The 18,982-nt window shown below is 37.8% G+C and overlaps 1 protein-coding gene across 36 annotated transcripts in view; it reads left to right on the top strand.

The window, feature by feature from the left end:
* SERTM1 (serine rich and transmembrane domain containing 1) overlaps window positions 1-18,338 on the top strand; it is a 68,695-nt gene extending 50,357 nt beyond the window's left edge. For 18 of the 36 annotated variants that reach the window (XM_038573240.1, XM_038573229.1, XM_038573233.1 and 15 more), the window contains one exon: window positions 15,461-18,338. In XM_038573240.1, coding sequence (XP_038429168.1) covers window positions 15,649-15,972 — 324 coding nt within the window. In that variant the 5' untranslated portion in view covers window positions 15,461-15,648 and the 3' untranslated portion in view covers window positions 15,973-18,338. Of the gene's footprint in view, window positions 1-230; window positions 702-10,732; window positions 10,858-10,964; window positions 11,817-12,266; window positions 12,406-13,820; window positions 13,920-15,460 lie in introns of those variants that run through there. The other 18 variants (XM_038573251.1, XM_038573248.1, XM_038573242.1 and 15 more) reach the window with 11 other exon arrangements.
* Window positions 18,339-18,982: the final 644 nt, after the last annotated feature.

The raw sequence follows: 18,982 nt of genomic DNA, 5'->3' as shown, positions 1-18,982 counted from the left end.
GAAAAATGATTTCCTTTTGTGGTTGCTTGGTTGATTTTTGTTTTGGTATTGTTTACTTTTTTTTTTTTTTTTTTAAATAGAGGAAAGTTAATATTGAGAGAGGCCATAGGAAAAGAAGGAATAACTTAGATACATGATAAATATTTTAAATCAGTTCCAGAACAAATGAAAAGAAAAAAGTTTGCATCTTTTGTGCTCATGTGTTTTTATTGCTTTTATTATTTTTCCAGGAAGCTGAGGTCTGGATTAGTTTCCTAGCACCATACTGCTTAGGATATCACTGCTCACAACACCATGGCTATGATCTAAATGAAGTGCATACAGTCCATGTACCTAATTAATGCCAGCCCTTGAATTGTTAGTTACTCACCCTGAGATATGGAACTTGAGCCAGAATATAAATCAAATAAAGCACTAAGCACACTTTGTAGTTTAGCTGATTTTTTTTTTTTTTTTTTTTTTTTAAAGCAAGACATTCTGGATGCAGGAAGCAGTGCTTTACAAGTTCCTCATCTCACAAGGACTCATAACCCACATAATTCCTAAGGGAGGCATGTGGCTACTTTGAGTAGCAATGATCTCCAGTGTGGAGCTTTGTAGTTAAATTGTGAAATTTATAAAAATATAAACATTTCCCCTTTCTGTGCTGATTTTCTATTGAATTTTGTTTTTTGTTCTGTTTTGATTTTGTTTTGTTTTTTTTTTTTGGAGGTGAGGGTGAATTAATCCTTGAGATCAAGTGACTAACAGAGTACATGGCATATAATGTTCCTGAATGTACTGAATTATAATAGCCTTCCTCTGTGGGTATTGGAAATTGGGTATTGTCCTTGACCCTTTTTATCTCCCCAGATGAACACAGTGCTAAGGGTTGTGATTATAAGGGATTTAGTAATTTTCAAAGGATGGGATTATCATGAAGTTTAACTTAAAGAACATTTGAAATTAAAAACAATGTATTCTGGGGTACCTGGGTGGCTCAGTCAGTTGATCACCTGACTCTTGATTTAGGTTCAGGGTCCTGATATCAAGCCCCACGTCAGGCTCTATGCTTAGCACAGAGTCTTCTTGTCCTTCTCCTTCCCCCTGCTTACAGTCTCTGTCCACCCCCTCTCAAATAAATAAATAAAATCTTAAAAAACAAAACAATGTATTCTGTTTCACATCCAGTCAGGTCTTCATTGACTCACTATGGTAAACTCTTGTAATTTTTATTGTGCTCTTCAGAATACATTTGTTACAACTCCTCAGCTATGTTCACAGTAGTGAATTTAATATTTATAGTGGATTCTTGTATCCTTTCCTTGGTTATCCCAGTAGATACTTGACTAAATAAAATTTTTGTTGAAAGAGGCAACTGCTTGATAAAAAGTATGCTGAGTTTGCTCTGGAACCTAAAATGATACATTTTATTGCCATAATTAAAATACTTATAAAATTTAGGGTGTGTTCACAATTATTCTTTAATATTGAGTACTTTGAGTAATTGATATGATTTTATATGAGATCATTTATTCATTCATTCAATAAATATTATGTTGCATTCCAAAATAAAACAAACATGGAATACCTCTCCCAGAAGCTTTAAATTTCTTCATTCCTTTACTCTTTTATTCATGCAACTGTCCTACAGATGCTTATTGAGCATCTTTATATAAATAGACACTGTGCTGGTTCATGGTTGTAAAGATGAGTAAAATGGTAGTCCTCTGTTTTAGGAGTTCATAGCCCATCAAAGCTTTAGGCCAACGGGTAAACAAATATAAGAAGTATAATAAAATGTGAGAAATGCTAGTGTAAAGAGATACAGAAATTATCACAAGGATACAGAAGAAAGATCCAGAATTTGTGTAGAGAAAGTAGGTGGGGATTTGTATTATGAGTGAATAACTAGATGAGACAGAGGAGGGAAAGTTTGAGTGAAGTCTTGAAGAATCAATCAGCAAACTGGGTTTTGGGTGGAATTAGCAAGAAAGACATGTGCAAATATAAGGATTAAGCATACATATTTTAAAAAATAAAACTATGAAAAATCAAGAATAGTTTGATTTACTTGGACCACCAATCTTAAGAACGATGGGAAAAAAATTGAGACTGGAAAGGCAGCACGTGGCCAGATAAAAATAAACATATAATATAACACAGATAATATAGGAAAGGTCTTTTAGATTTCTTACTCAAGATGGTCACTATAAAAATTGTATGGGCAATAGACTCTTGCATATAAGATGATATTTTATCACCTTCCTATACATAGTTAACAAGTATTTGTTGAATAAATAAATGAATGCATTAAAAAATATAGTTTTTCTTAACCAAAGGCAATACCACTGTCCATTACTTGTATAATAGAACAGTACTGCTTGTTTTTTCCCATTAGGAGTAACGAGTTAGTCTTAATATCTTTACTATCTCTCACCTATTCCCGCTTGAAGTTGTGTATGTTAAGTGACAGCTGCTCAGGACTATCCTTATACAGTAGTGTACATCATGCCCTGGCTTTTAGGCAATATGTTTTGACTATACCAGTGGCTAATTCTCATCTCTTTAAACCTCACTCTTACATGAATTAAAGCTAATCAAAATGTCCTCTACAACCTTCTTTCTCACCAGTGCTATAAGGGGGTTTTAATATATCACATAGACAATTCATGCAACTCTCAATTATATTCAGAATTTGATTTCTTTATAGTCAGTTTCTTGAATATCCAGCATAACCTCTGCTGTCATAGTACAGTAAGATCTTAGTCAGTAGAAGATAGATTATGGCTTAAAACAACAAGTGCATTCAGTTTTTACACTAAGTATTAAAAAGGCCAGCAAGGAATGAAGGTGCTCACCCAGTTTACCTGGGACAGAAGCTGCCCCATACTTAATATACAGTTATTGCATCTCACACTTATATTTCTTACATTTTCTACACAGAATGACATGTCACTTTTCCCAAATTTCATCAGCCAAAACACAGGGGATGGAAACATACAATCTTACAACATGCCTGGAAGGAAGAAGAAACAGCAGAAACACACGAACAGCACGTATGGCCACAAGTCTTGAAATTATCTCTCATTTAACCTCAGGCTCCCCAGAGAGAAGAGATGTAATGAGCATGGAGCATCTGGAGACATAGGGATATAGATTTGAATTCCAGTCCTGCCTCTAAGTGGCTGGATGACTTTGGGGTAATCTTTTAAATTCTCTGATCCTTAATTTTCTCTTCTGTTAAAGAAAGGTGAAGGATAATAATAACTATCTTAAAGACCTGTGAAGATTAGAAAAAATACACATGCACCGTGTGTGCACATGAACACACATGTAAAATTAGTATATGCTTTTATTTAACAAATATTGGCCACTGTCGTTCATGTTGATATTACTGTTTTCCCAAACTATTGTGCTGGACATTCTCCTACATAATATCCTGGGTGTACCTTCTGCCTATGATGTTCTGAAGATGTTCCCATTCCACAATGATACAGGGACGTTTCTCTCACCTTCTTTCTTTCCCTCTACTTTCCACAACTTTTCTGGCAAGATTACCCCCTACATCCCAGCCCACACCATTGAAATAAAAGAGAACTAGATATAAGAGTAGTGAGTGACGTGTGAACATGTGTTTCTGACCAAAGCTATTCCGACAAGTGAATAAAAAACACAGAGCCTACCACCTTAAGGGTAAAGTACAGAGCTCCATTCTGATAAAGGACAAAGCCAGTTAAATCTCATTTAAAAGATACTCATGGTTTCCTTGAATAAAACCATATTTATTTATATTTTTAAAAGAATACATAACTATTTCAGTGATCTGTTTTTAAGTAATTCCTAGTTGTTTTTTTTTCAATTTTACCTCCTTATATATATATTTTTTGAAGATTCTATTTATTTGAGAAGGAGGGAGAGAGAGTGCAGGGTTGGGGGTGGGCAGAGGGAGAGGGAAAGCAAGAATCTGAAGCTGACTCCCTGCTGAGTGCAAAGCCCAATGTGGGGCTCCATATCAGGACCCTGAAAACATGACCTGAGCTGAAATCAAAGTTGGATGATGCATAACTGACTGAGCCACTCAGGCGCCCCCACCTCCTTACATTTTTAAGTTTAACACATTTTGGGAGAATTTGAGCCTACACTTGTTTATTGCTTCCCTATTGTCTCTGACAGATTCTCGTCTTGAGTTATCTAAAATGACAACAAGCTGCTGAGGACTTGATTTCCTCCCACACTTGATAGCCTGCCATATCATTTTGTTCCATGTTACGAGGAACATGTAGACATTTTCTTTGTTAGCCAGACGTTTGAGTTCACTGTACTGCCTGAGAGAGAGACAAACAAAAAGAGAGAGCATTGAGACAAGCTCTGCTCTTTGGTTCACACCAAGAATTAGCAGGACCATGGGAAATCCCACATGGGAACATGCTCTCCTGATGAAGGACATAATGTCCTTTTCTGTCCCCTGCCCTCCCTGGTATACCTGGAAATCCTGGTAGATGAATAATTTCAGAGCCATAAGAGAGGACTTTGTCTCCTTATAGGATTGGTGTTTTATGTAACCTCTGTCTAAAATCTGACTCATCTAGTACTCATCATTTTAGGGTACCTAGCTATATTTGCAGTCATATGATTGATGATGACTGGCAAAAGCACCATTAATATCAGTATCCTCTATTTTTTCATTTGTAGCTGCATTTTGCATGATGATTCAATTTCTAAATTGTTTATTGGCTCCTATTTCAAAAAACATAGATCCTGGACTATAAGAGGGTTCTTGTGGTCAGACTTAGCATCTTGCCACCCTGGAGGACTCACCAAAACAGGGTGATCAGGGAAGTGGCGGCTGGGTTAAGAGTTGTAAGGAGTAGGAGTTCTTTGATCTGTGGAACTTACTGTTTGAAGCCTGTTTGACATTTGCTGCCTAAAGAGTCTCCCACTTGTACTTAAGTTTCTTTGCTGCTATTGTTTCCTGCAGTCCCTGTGTAGAATCTGGGCCTCACTGACTACTGTGGGCTCCCACTGGGCTTCCCAGGAGTCCAACTCATTTGTCTTTGTTAGAAAACTACTCTTTCTTGCACCTGAGGGCATTATGCTAAGTAAAATAAGTCAGAGAAATACAAATACCATAGATGTCACTTATATGTGGAATCTTAACAAAACAAACCTAAAGTGAGACAGGGGGAACAGACTAGTAGTGGTTGCTGGAGGCCGGTGGTGGGGGGCTGGGTGAAATAGGTGAAGGTGTTCAAAAGGTACAAACTTCCAGTTGCATATTAAATAAGTCATGGGGATAAAGGGTACAGAATAGTGACTATAGTCAATAATACTGTATTATTTATTGGAAGTTGCTAAAAGAATAGATCTTAAAAGTTCTCATCACAAGAAAAAAAAACTATGTGAGGTGATAGATGTTAACTAGATTTAGTGTGGTGATCATTTTGCAACATACACAAATATCAAATCATTGTGGTGTGCACCTATGTAATACTGTGATTTATAATAAATATATATTTGGTCTTCCTCCCCATTTCTGGCACCCTAGAAATTTCCTACATGATGAATGCCACAAAGGTGTCTTTTGTTATGTTAATGAGGTGACTCTTGAACCACACCTAATGGTTGGGGGCTGGTTACTAAAGGAACCCACCCCTGTAATTAGAGGGTTGGAGCTTTCAGTTCAAGGGAAGGGAAGGAGAGAAGGGCAAGAGGTTGAATCAATCTCCAGTCATTGATGATTTAATCAAATATGCCTATGTAAAAAAAACAAAAGGACAGAGTTCAGAGAGCTTCTGGGTAAGCTTAGAACATGGACATGCTGGGAGAATGGCATACTTAGCAGAGAAGCTCTATGCCCTTTCCCCATCGCTTGCCCTATGCATCTCCTCTGTCTGGTTATTCCTGAGTTATATCTTTTTATAATATACCGGTAACCTAATGAGTAAAATGTTTCTCTGAGTTCTGCGAGCTACCCTAGCAATTTAATTGAACCTGAGAGAGGGGCTTGGGAACCTCTGATTTATTGCCAGTCAGAAACACAGGTAACAACCTGGGCTTAGGATTGATGTCTGAAGTGTGTATGTTGTGTGGGAGGATCTTGTAGGATCGAACCCTTGACCTTATGGCATCTGATGCTATCTCTCAATAGATAGTATTAAAATTTAGTTGAATTGTAGGGCACTCAGCTAATGTTCCTAGAATTGCTTGTTGGTGTAGAGAATGGCTCCCAGTCCCACCTCACAAGTTGGAACTGGTATCAGAACCTATTTATTTAACCTGAAACTAATATAATGTTATATGTCAATTATATCTCAATTAAAAACAAAAAAAAAGGGAAAAGAAAACTATTCTCTTTTGACCCAGTATACCTCCAAAGTCCTTATCTTTGGGTGTTTACACTATAGGAGAGATATCTGTGGCCGCTTCTGAAGATGACTTGATGATATAAGATGAACATAATTAGATTCCATGATTCTGGAGGTCCAGACTGAGTTTCAGACCAGTGGTTGATAGCAGCAGTGAAGTCATGAGTTAGGCTGGCTAGCGAGTCACCATTCCTGGTCTTTAGGCAGCATCTCCCACCACCATGGATCCAGTTTCCTGGGCATATTAAATTTCCTCTAACTCATCCTCTCATGCTTCACTTCTAGTACCCATGGCTAATTGGGCATAAGGAGCTCATGATAGCAGCAAATAATTGAGCTTTTCTAATGCAATTGGAAAGCTTCCTTTGAAGAACCAGGTTCTATCATTGTGTTTCTTTAGAAGCTTCTAACATTTTAGCTGATTTACTGCATATTATGCCAAGCATATTTTCTTTTCTTAGATTTATTTATGTGTTTATTTGAGAGAGAGTCTATGTGGGGGGTGGGCAGAGGAGAGGAAGAGAGTGCAGAGCCCAAAGCAGGACTCCATCTTATGACCCTGAGATCATGACCTGAGCCAAAACCAAAAATTAGACACTTAACTGAACCACCCCAGCACCCAAAGCATATTTTCTTAATATCTTCAGGGATAAGTCATTTTTTCCCCAACTCATATGCTGAGAAATTCCAAATCTATTGAAAAGTTGTAAAAATAGTAATAGACATTTATATATTCTTTTACTAGTTTAACCAATTGTTAACATTTTGACATATTTACTTCATCATCTTTCTGTATGTATATATAAATGTGTGTACTGTTTTTTTCTTTTGGCTGAAATAGCTGAGTGTTAGTTGCTGACATGACATTTATGGCCACAAAGTTTGACATGCATTTGCTAATAGTAACATTCTCCTATATCCAACTTAGAGAATTTAATTTTACCTAATACAGTTATCTAATGTGCAGTCTATATTTAGATTTTCCCAGTTGTCCTAATAATGTCCTTTATAATGAAGCTGTTTTTTCTTTTAATTGGTCCAAGGATCTGGCACTGCATTAAGGGGCTAGATCTTGAAATCGGCCTTCTATTTCTTTTTCTTAGTATTCATTTGACTCCTAAATCATGTAATATGGCCAAAACTGGATGTATCCAAAACAGCCTGCCTAAGCTGCCAATTACTACTCATTCTTTCTAAAATATCCACTTTACTGTGGAAAGCATCATCATACTTTGACTGTCAGCCATTGAAGACTGAAAAAACAAGACAACTTATTTAGCAAAATTCCTACATATATTATGCTAAACACTGGGCTAATACCCAGAAGAGATGGGTAATTCACACACTATGTAATCAACTAAGGTTCTATTTGTAGTTATATTATGAGGGACAATGGTTCATTAATTCAAGTAAATGCTGTGCCTTGATTAAAAATGTCATCACATAGAAAACTTTGTGAGCTGCAGACTTAAAATGCAAGACCTAAAACATTTATATACATTTGTGATATTCCAATCTATTTTTAAGGAATAAACTATAAAGCACCTTAGCTGAAACAAATACATGACTGTAGTTGTCAATAAAGATAGACATGAATAGGGGCTTGCTTAATTAATTTGCTAACACTGAAGTTCTTTTCAGACAAACTATGTCATCACTATTTTTTTAAACTGTATTTGTGCATGTGATTTTATGAATAGAGGATGGCTATTAGTCTTTGACATATTCCTGTGTGCAAAAATAGAGAATTGGATACATCATATAATTTATATTCCTCTCTTCCCTCCCTCAATTATCAAGATATTTTAAGTAGAGATGAAGCTTGGAGTTTAATTTATGGAATGAATGAAATATTTACTATATATCCATTCTTATAAATTGGAAGTTTATGAGATGAGAAGAAGTTACAAGAAAATGTATACAAAACAATGACAGGCATTTATAGAAACATGCAAACAGAAAGGTCCTCATTAAACACATTAGCTTGGATACCCATAGGAGATGGAAGGAACTGGAATGAGAAATCAAGATAAAGAGGAATCAGTGATGACAATGAGCTATGAAGTGAGGAATACATGTATTTAAACAGGAAGGCAGCAGTAGAAATAAAAATATTGTTAGGGAGTAATATAATATCATGTTTTCCTCTGATTATTGTGAGGGGCATTATGGCCCATGGCTGCCCACTTCTGAGGAATCTGCTTAGATTTAGAGTGGACTTCATCAAATGGCTGTTGAGAAACCAAATTTCCAAGCTCTACCCTGTTCTCTTAAAGCAGCTTTAGAGGAACCCAAAGTTCCCTGGAGCCTGAGAGAGTAGACTGGAGATACCTAGAGGTCTACAATGTGAAGGTTTAAAGAAAATTGTGACAATCACAAAATTACATTTATAAGAACAAACTCTTTCCCAGTGTCATACTGTATAAAGGGACTGTTATGAGCAATTTCTGATTAGACCAAAAATATATTGGATATAAATTATTTTAATTCTAGAGGGAGAATGAGAGACAGTGGAAAAGGGGAAAACACCATTCCATTCTTCTACCAGAGCATAGTTTAATGAGAATTTTTTTAAATGTATCTAGACTTACTAAAGTAAGTCAGATTTTTTTGGTATACTAATGCTCTGATTTAACCAATTCTAGCTGCTCCAAAACAAATGTTTTTCGTATTATATTTCTAAAATACTGGAAATGATCAGATCTGGGTGGAGGGAGAGAAATGACCTGAAAGCCCTTACTAAAAATACTTTAACATCTTGAAAGGCCAGTCTTCTTACCTTCTTTCTTCCCACTGATTCATTTTGACCTTGCCTATGATCTTCAAGTCATTATTCCTCTGGCTATTTGCTTTTTCTTTAAATCAAGTGTTTAAACCAGTGACCTTTTCTCTCCTCCCTAAAAGAAACTTTCATTGTTTTGCTGCTGCTTAAACAGCTCCTGCTTCCTTCAGCCTTCAAGCTGCTACTTTTCTCATTTTGATTTAGACTAATAATGTTAGCCAAGAGGGGTCCAGTATCCCCAAAAGGTAGGACAGAGCCCTCCCTGGTCTTCTCTAAACGTCATAAAAGAATCATGAAAATGCTACCCCTAGACCGTGGCTTTGTATTTGACCTATGTTTTTAACAGGAAATTATCCATTTAAATTATCTTATTCTAAAGGAGTGTCATTCTTAAATAATCATTCTTACTAAGGCAGTGTTTTGGACATAAAATCTTCAAATGGAATATAAATATAACACCAATTTATTAAGAATAATACTTTGATTTTTCCAGGAAAGCAGTGATATATAAATGCAAGAGAGGTCTTATCTACAATTACATGTGAGGTTGTACAAGGAGGATGGTCAAATAGTCACGTTCATATCCCTTTTTGAAATACTTTCTTGTGTGTGTGTGGTTTTTTTTTTTTAATTTTTTTATTTATTTATGATAGTCACACACGCACAGAGAAAGAGAGGCAGAGACATAGGCAGAGGGAGAAGCAGGCTCCATGCACCGGAAGCCCGACGTGGGATTCGATCCCGGGTCTCCAGGATCGCACCCTGGGCCAAAGGCAGGCGCTAAACCGCTGTGCCACCCAGGGATCCCTTGTGTGTGTTTTTTTAACTTCACTCAGTACATCATTTTATCTATTAAGAAAGGTATATTCTGAATATATTGTAAATTGTACTTTATGTGGATAACTAATTTTTAAAGAAATTAGGACAAAAATAATTGATCTAGCTTTTTTTTTTTTTTTTTAGATTTATTTATTTATTCATAGAGATGCAGAGGGAGAGAGAGAGAGGCAGAGACACAGGCAGAGGGAGAAGCAGGCCCCATGCAGAGAGCCCGACATGGGACTCGATCCCGGGACTCCAGGATCACGCCCTGGGCTGCAGGCGGCGCTAAACCGCTGTGCCATCAGGGCTGCCCTGATCTAGCTTAAAAGTATTCTGAGTATATTTTTTTTGCTAAGGAAGTCTTTTACTGAGCCCAAAAGTAATCCAAATAGACAAAAGTCATCACCAGGGTAGAAAAATACAGGAGACTGGTCTGAATCCAAAGCAACTTAATGACCTATCCTAGAAATCAATTATTAAAATATTTTAAAATAAATTTTTATCTGATATGAAACTATTACTTTGTCATTTTTAAAAAGTTTTTACCAAAGTACTATGAAAAAACTCTCTGTTTTCTGATCATTCATTTGAACAGTGGGTAAAGAGAAATGTTAGTTTTAAATTTTTGTCTTACATTATCCAGTTTAGATCCATGAATTCCAGTGTATTATTCAGACTCTTCATCTACATTTCGTCTCATAAGATGGTACTCTGATTCAATATTTGATAAGAGAAAGACTCAGTTTATTTCCTTACTTAATTTTATTTTTTTATTGGATAGTTACATGGAACCAGAAACAGAATTCACATACAATTCTACCCTCCTAAAACAGTATACCAATAAGTAAGAACAGTTATCAGATATATGGATGGATGAATCATCTTTGAATAAGGATAGCACATAAGGTAATAAACTTTATTTGCATTATAGCGAGTCCAGTGGGTAAGTGTTTGCCATTGACTGCAAGTGACAATTTATATTTAGGAAAGAGTAGATGGGGAGTATGTATGTCAGCACCAACCTTCTCTCATCTAACATGACCTAAAAGGCCATCAGCCAAAGAAAAAGCATTAAGAGAGAAGATAATTGTGCAAATGGGAGAGAATGGCTCTAGGTCTCATACAAAGCATACTATTTTCTAAGTAGAACTGAAAACAGCTTTGCTTCAACATGATAAGGTCGCTACTCGGTTTTGGAAATGGTAGTTTCTATGTGTTCTATAGAGAAAGAGATCCAGTATATCATTACATTATAATATCAAAGTTTGTATTTGTAGACAGAAACAGGCATTTTGCCATGTCATGTTAATACTTTATCAAATCTATCAAATCGTTACTAATGGTTTGAGAGGACTGCCTTTTGGAGAATGACATAGCAGGACTTGATAATGATAAAATTTTGATTCGACATCCTAACAGCCAGGGCACTCTTTATATCTGCAAAGCAACAAAGCATCTTATCCCAGTTTTCTACAACAAAAAACCTCTCAAATAGTTGTTACTCCCATAGACATGTATTTGAATAAAGTTCAGAAACTCAGAAATTGCAGTGCCAGATTTGAGGCTGACTGTAGGCTGAGTTCCATAGCCATTATTTTACAGAAGTCAAAGCCATGGCCTAGGCTTCGCCCTCCTGCTGGCCACCAGAGGTCTCTCACTGATTAATTGTGTGAGCAGACTCAGAGATTGGGGTCTGTTGGCTCTTTTTCTTTTTACCAGGCATGAAGGTACATGTCAGAGTGTACGTTTTTGTTCGTCTAAAACTTTATGATTCTCATAATCACTCCGTGGGAAGGAAAGCTTCCATCCTTCCAGAGGAGGCACAGAGGCATGCTGCTGAGTGTCATGGAACCAGAGACCCTCAGGTCTGTCTGTTATCTGCTGTCTCTCCATCTCCCCACCTCACTGGGCTCATAATGACATTACAGTTCCACTCTTCCTCACTTCCATCGGTGACTGACTGCCTTTTGCAGATTTCTTCCCAGCACAGATTTTTATTACAAGAGACAAAGGGAAAGAAGCTATGAACCAGAGCATTTACACAGATCTTCATTTATAATGTTATGATCCAGCTGTCTCATTTTCCTTTCCCCAAAGTCACATTCTGAGGATGGCTCAGAAAAGAAGCATCATAATGCCCATGTGGCTTTAGGCGCCACCAAAATGACAGTACGCTGGTGCTGCCCTGAGACAGGTCAAGGCTACACACTTAAGATGAAGTCTCTCTCTTCTTTTCTTTAAACCTGATCTGTTTGCGGAGAAACAGCCCAAGACGCATCATCTTGAAACATACTTGTTCGATTTCATTTTCACAGTGCTACCTTTGACCTCATTCACATGGTCACAAGTCCTGAACACATACAACTGGCTTCATCCTGAACATTATAGATAGACTATCAAAACATTCACCAGAGAGAAAAAGGATTTATCAATTTTGAAGACTTCAATAAGAGAGTAAGAATCAATGCCATCAAATTAAAATGATCTTTAACGGTGCATATGTTCTGTTGTTTCAGAGTAGAACAGTGAAATGAAATTTTTGTATCTGTCATTTAAAATTACAAAGTATTCTGGAAATGATATTAAATCTGAAATACTGGGAGAACACTTAAAGGAGAATATATTTAATTGAGAAATGTCAAATAGTGACACAAGATTTCATTTGTTCATGTCCACCATTCTACCAAGAGCACTTGGAAGATGAGGTGCTTTCCCCAAATTCTTAAGTCTCATGTCCTATAAACTATTCCATAGATAGCTGAAGTTCACAGTGGGACTTTTGTCTGAAAGAAGGAGATCTTCAGGATATGAAATGTATTCTTGGAATATTTACATGTAACAAAATGCCTTTGTTTTAACAAGTCATCTGGTAGCCAGTCATGAGCTCTGTCTCTAAATTGCTGATACGCTAGTGACGCTGTCTGCACCTCTGGCCCCACCCCCAGAAAATGATTTGGGTAGTGAGTCCAATTCCAGCTGAATCTGTGACCTGCACATGACAGAAATGTAAGGCTAGCAGAGACTTTGAAGGTTCCTTTAGCCTTTCTAGGCATTCAGAAGGAATTACCTGTCTGCTGGGACTTTACTTGGGATAGCCTTTTATAATTTCCTAAGGATGGTTATGGAATGTTCTCACAGCCTACCTCAGGACCTCTTGGCAAGGTAGGAAAGGTGAACGTTATTGCACAAATGGGAAAACTGAAAAGACTAAACTGTGAGCTCGCTCAGGGTAAGTGGCAGATAGGAACTAATGGCACAAGTCTTCATAATTTTCCTCTTTCCGTTGCAGTTGAGAAAACTAAGAACATAGTTAAAGCATGGAGTCTAGTCCCTCCTCTGTCACTGTCTAGCTGTGTACCCTGAGCAAATCATATCTTTGTGCCTCAGTTTCCTCATCTACAAAGTGAGAAGAATAATTCCTACTCTATCTGCTCTACCAAGGGTCTGTGAGAAACACAAAACGCATAGTCCCTTCACCTATGCTAGGAAGAGAGGATGTAAAATCCTTACAACTCAAATGATAGGAAAATTGAGACCAGATGGCATAAAGAATTGGGATAAGCAAAAGCCCAAAGTCCTGGCTTATTTTCTAATGAGATGTTTCTTTTGTCAAATCAATTAGCTTTTTGTCTCTCAGTTTCCTTCCTGAAGACTTGGGAGGTCTTTCCAGAACAAAGAATATTTCTTCCTATTCAGCCCATAAGGTTTCTATCCTAGTTTTCTTTCCTATACTTCATGTTGCCTCTGAAGCTCTATTTTCCCTAAAGATGAATGGCTAAGACATTTACATGCTATAAAAAGGCAAGGGATTGCCAAATCAGTGTGACACATTTGAGTCCCACTGTGATTCTCTCTCTTTTTTTTTAAAGGATCGTTAGGAGCTTGTAGCAGCCTAATGGAATTAAAATCACCAAGCAAAGCATAATGAGGAGTAGGAGTCAAATTATTTTAGGAACTACTAAGACACGGTATGTGGCCTACTCTGAGGAACTCACTAAGATCATTAGCCTGCATGGTATCACAGCCTTCTCAGAAGTGTCTCCTCCTTTCCGGAGATCATTAATGCTGCTCAGCTCTGGCCACAGCAGCCAATGTCAACCCCTCAAAGAATCAGTACTTAATTAGATCTGGAGAACAGAAGGGAAAGGCAAGCTTTCAAGACAAAGTGCAGGGTAGAGTTTAGGGAAAGGGAAAGCCAGGGGGGCAGAGTGGATCTTTTCATGTTAGCATTTCACTACCTCTGATACATGAAGATTTAAAAATTTACAACAAAAGGATCCAATGCCATAAAGAGCTAGGGAGAACATCTTTTCTGGACTTGAGTCATCTGCCCGGAGGGATCATCCTCCCTCAGGCTGTATTCCTCACCCCCAGGTGGACTTAAGTGGGCTGGAGGCCCAGGCAGAAACCGGCTGTGACTTTTCCAGTCATAGAGGAGAAGGTGTCTGAGACACATTGCACCCACAATGGAAGCCTGGGGAGTCATGTGGTATCCCACTCGCTACCTACCTGTCTGCTTTGCTTCTGGTGTTCCTCACAGGGACCGCATTAGGAGGGAGTATATGGTGAAGAGCATTCTTTGCCTCCTGGCCGAGAGAAAACTGTTCCTTCTCCACACCCATTAACACACACACACACACACACACACACACACACACACCATAACTTTTCTTTGGGCCCAACTCTTTACAATTTACAAAGTGCTTCCATGCCTATTTTCTTGATCCCTGAAAAACATAGTGAGATTATGGGGCAAATGCTATACATTTTGCAGATGAGAAAAGTGAAACTCAGAAAATGTAGGCCATTTGCCCAACTCCCCAAAGGTAAGGGGGAATTCAGGCCTCAAACCTACGTCTCTTGACAGGGAACCTTTTACTTTCTACCATTCAGAGGGAATCTGATCTTTTTTCTAAATTAATCTGAAGTTTTTTACTCAGTACTGAAGTATGCAGAACGTGCACAGGAAGAATGAAAAGAAATATGAAGAAATGACCCCTCATTTCAAAAGATGAATTTTTCTGAACAAATCAAATTATAAATGCTCAACAAAAAGCAAACTTACATTACATGCGTGGCGTGATTCTTCAAAGTGTGGTAGAGATAAATACTGGCTGGGAAGGTGCTCGTGGGCTGGAGGTGTACAGAGTTAATTTTCTGGAGAAGGAAGACTTGGCACTGACTTTTTGGGTCCTATTCTCAGAGTATCCACTTGGAGCATCTGTTGAAATCACAGCAGATGGAGCACATCAGAAATGTATTTTCCTTTTTATTTATTTTAGTTCCTTGGAGAATCCTGGCACCTAGGTACTATGGAGGTAAAATAAAATAAAAATTCATTTTTATATCATCATTTGTAATATTATGACATAAACATTATCTGTTTCTGGAGAAGTAATTTCATTCTCTTCCCTGCTTGAAGTGAAAACTAGAAACGAGACTTAAATGTGATATTTTGTGAATAATGCACTCAGCTGTTCTTTTGTTGCTTATTTGTTTGTTTTCACAGTGACAAAGGACACCTGATCCCCTGCTGCCTTTGTTGGAAAACGAAGAAGTTTTGTTGTGCTGATTTAACTGCCTGCAATCTTTGCTGATGCGATCATAAAAAAAAAAAAAATGCTGATTCTGTCCTTTTTAACCCCTGTGTGAAACTGACTTTTAACATACTTGTGCATTCTTTGATCCTCCATAAAGATGTCTGAACCTGACTCTTCATCTGTATTTTCGGGTAACGTGGAGAATGGAACTTTCCTTGAGCTATTTCCCACATCCCTCTCCACATCAGTGGACCCTTCCTCAGGCCACCTGTCAAATGTCTACATCTATGTGTCCATATTCCTCAGCCTTTTAGCATTTCTGCTTCTGCTTTTAATCATTGCCCTCCAGAGGCTCAAAAATATCATCTCCTCCAGCTCCTCCTACCCGGAGTATCCAAGCGATGCTGGAAGTTCTTTCACCAACTTGGAAGTCTGTAGTATTTCCTCTCAAAGGTCCACTTTCTCAAACCTTTCCTCATGAAGATGATGGAAGGATTCCTGAATGCTGCAGCAGCCTAGGTTTTCCCTTGCAGGAAGTGTCATATCAAGCAGTTGCTTCATGAAAGAAATAACCCCTTTCTTTTCCAACCAATTAGAGCTATTTCTTCTCCTCCACCCCTCATTTCTTGTTCCATTCATGATGCTTTTCATTTGTGAATGTAGGAGTTGATGCGGACTCAGAGATATGTGTGCAAACCTCAAGGGGCAGAATTTCACACAAACCACTTGACAAGTCGGAGTGGACCTCTTCAAGGTGGATATCAGTTCATTTCACTCTGCTGGACGCTTGAGGTAGAACTCAACTGAGGCAGCCTCACAGTGGGTGCTGAATATGGACTCTTGTGCTTCATTTCTCTTACAAAACCGTGACACCAACCAAGCTAGCAGAAACTGGCAAAATTAAGTCTGATCTCCTTAGAAGATAGTCTCCATATTTAAAAGATAAAGTGGAAACACCAAATTAAAAAAAAAAAAAAAAGGAGTCAATTTAGATTTAATATATAATATTCCTAAAACCGGAGGCAAAATATGCTAAATGTTTTATTTTCAATATAAAAAATGAAAATCACATTTATTGATGAATTAAGTCATGGAAAAGTTTTGGAAGAGTTTAACTTTTAATAGCAAGGCAAATATGCGTTATGATGCAGTCTGTGATGTATTTTTGCCTCTTGAGGTTTTTTTTCCTACTTATGTTATAGTCATAATACCCCTACAGTTGTATAATTCTTTGTGATAATTGCTGTTACGAAGAGAAACACCCTAAGAGACACCAAGGAGTTTTATATCTATACTTTCCATTAGTGGAAATTAAGCATAAGGAAAATATTCACTTAGTTCTGTTTTCTGCAGTAATAACTCCTAGCAGTCATGTAAGCATGTTCCTTTATTCAGTTTCATAGTCTTTATAATTTTAGTGCAGAATTCTGTTAAGGCTCCCAGATGTCAGATGCTTGTTCACTCATTAGGTTGCAAAACTTACTTGACTAAATTACTAATATACATGTTATTATATACTCCACGAATGTTACATGTCTCTGATAATTAGTTGTTCTATGTCAACATAAGACTTTGCATTAGAATTCTAGGATGTATGTTTTTATTAAAAATCATAGACAGTCAAGTTATATCACTGCTGGGAGCTTAGTGATCCTGGGAGCCACCATACTGTGGTTGCCCATGCCCTGAGCTTGGGGGCTTTGTCCATGAAATGAAGCATATATGTGAGCACAGACTTGGAATATGGAAGAAATCAAGTTTCCCCTAAAAACAAAACAAAGCAAATAAACTACAGCTTCTTCAGAGCAAGAATTTTAATTTAATTTTAAAAATAAATGGCCCACAGCATAAACACTGAACTTCGTCAGCCTACAGAGCCCACTGCATCACTATGCCCTGTTTTCCCATGGCAACTGGATCATTCTTGTTCAAAACATTTTCTAATCTTAAGTAGTGGAGCTTCAGTAAACCCTGTGGATTGACTGTGCAGGTGATACTCTCTAGTAACTCAAACAGAATAAAGAATTCAACATTTTTACAAGGTATATCTTTGTCAGGCTAACATGCTAAGAGAGATGAGGACTGGTAATGAGGATCCAAAGGTTTCTTTTTCTTAATCCAGAAGCTTCACTTAAATCAGACCACTTATATCAAAAATGTCCCCAGACACTGTAAGACCTGCACAGAGTTGCTGCCCTAAAACGTGTAGTTAGTGAAAAATTTGCCTTTGCTGCCATTTAAAGTATGGCAGTGCGTTGCAGTGTTATGTAGTATAAATGCTGGACTAGAAGAACTCCACTATTTTAGATCATTATCAGCAGTGTCTCAATATGTGTGTGTGTGTGTGTATGTATGTGTATGTACTAATGTATATATATTTTTCACACACTCCCAATTAAAAGTTGTGTGAAAGCTACAGAATTACAGAGGCATCTGTGTTATCACTTTTGCTTTTTGATTAATAATTTTGCGCTATTTTGGTTATTAAGGAAGAAAGGATATGGATACAGTGATTTAAAAAATAATAATAAAGGAACAAGTTTGCCACACAATAGGACAATCTGAGTATAATGTGTTCTAAGGGGTAACTTTATACTCTTTCCTTCTGAAAGTAAAACTGCTTTTTAAAAACTGCAGGCATACCCCTGCCTGCCCCCCACTGCCGCAATGGTTCTTGCTCTCCAGGTTAAGCAATGTAATTAGAAGCAACATTCATGAATAAAAATTAGGACTTGTCAGGTTGACCAAGATAAAAGATTGTACAGTTTGAGATGAATTTATGTTGTCTAAGAAGTTCAGAAAGGTTGGAAGACTGGTTTATAAATAAAGAAGTAGAGTCCATTGAAATTCTGGTTCTTCTCTTACTGTGTTCAGTGAGGTGGTCTACAATCTGCTCTCCTAAGGAGGTTTTTCTGTCATTCTCTCTGAAGAGAGAATCCTCTCTGAAGCAGGGTCACTAATGAGTGACCCCAATGTCAGCTTCCCTCTGCCCCTGCAAGAGTGCCCTAGCCTTGGAGCACTGAGTCCCATACTTCCCTGATCAGAGGATTCACTTGGATGCTTGGAAAATATCCTGGTTCCCAGGCCACAGCCCAGACCTCCTGAGTGGAGCTGGAGAACTAATAGTTGTAACAAGGACCTCAGGTGATGCTTATGATCAGTGTGACACATGGTGGCAAAGGAAGGGTCACATATATTGCTCTAGGGTATTTGTGGAGACAGGTCTTACCTCTCGTCCACTGCCTAAGCAATTGCTGTTTCTCCAAGCTAAGTTCCCCTTCCATGCGCAGCTCACAGCATCTCCCACCCCAATCTTACTCACTTTCCTGTAAGACTGAATTCCAGCCCACCCCCCCTCAGTGGAAAACTGCCGCAATCATACTCGGCTCAGTATAAGAGGGACATGAGGAAAGTTACCTCCCTTCTTTCTCACAACACCACTTTCATGAGACCATGCACATATAACAGATGAGGTTAGAGGACTAGGGGCA

The sequence above is a fragment of the Canis lupus genome, chromosome 25 (genome assembly GCF_011100685.1).
Source record: "Canis lupus familiaris isolate Mischka breed German Shepherd chromosome 25, alternate assembly UU_Cfam_GSD_1.0, whole genome shotgun sequence".
NCBI classification, from domain to species: Eukaryota; Metazoa; Chordata; class Mammalia; order Carnivora; family Canidae; genus Canis; species Canis lupus.
Note: the sequence above shows the minus strand (reverse complement) of the source record. Positions and strands in the feature narration are given on the sequence as shown.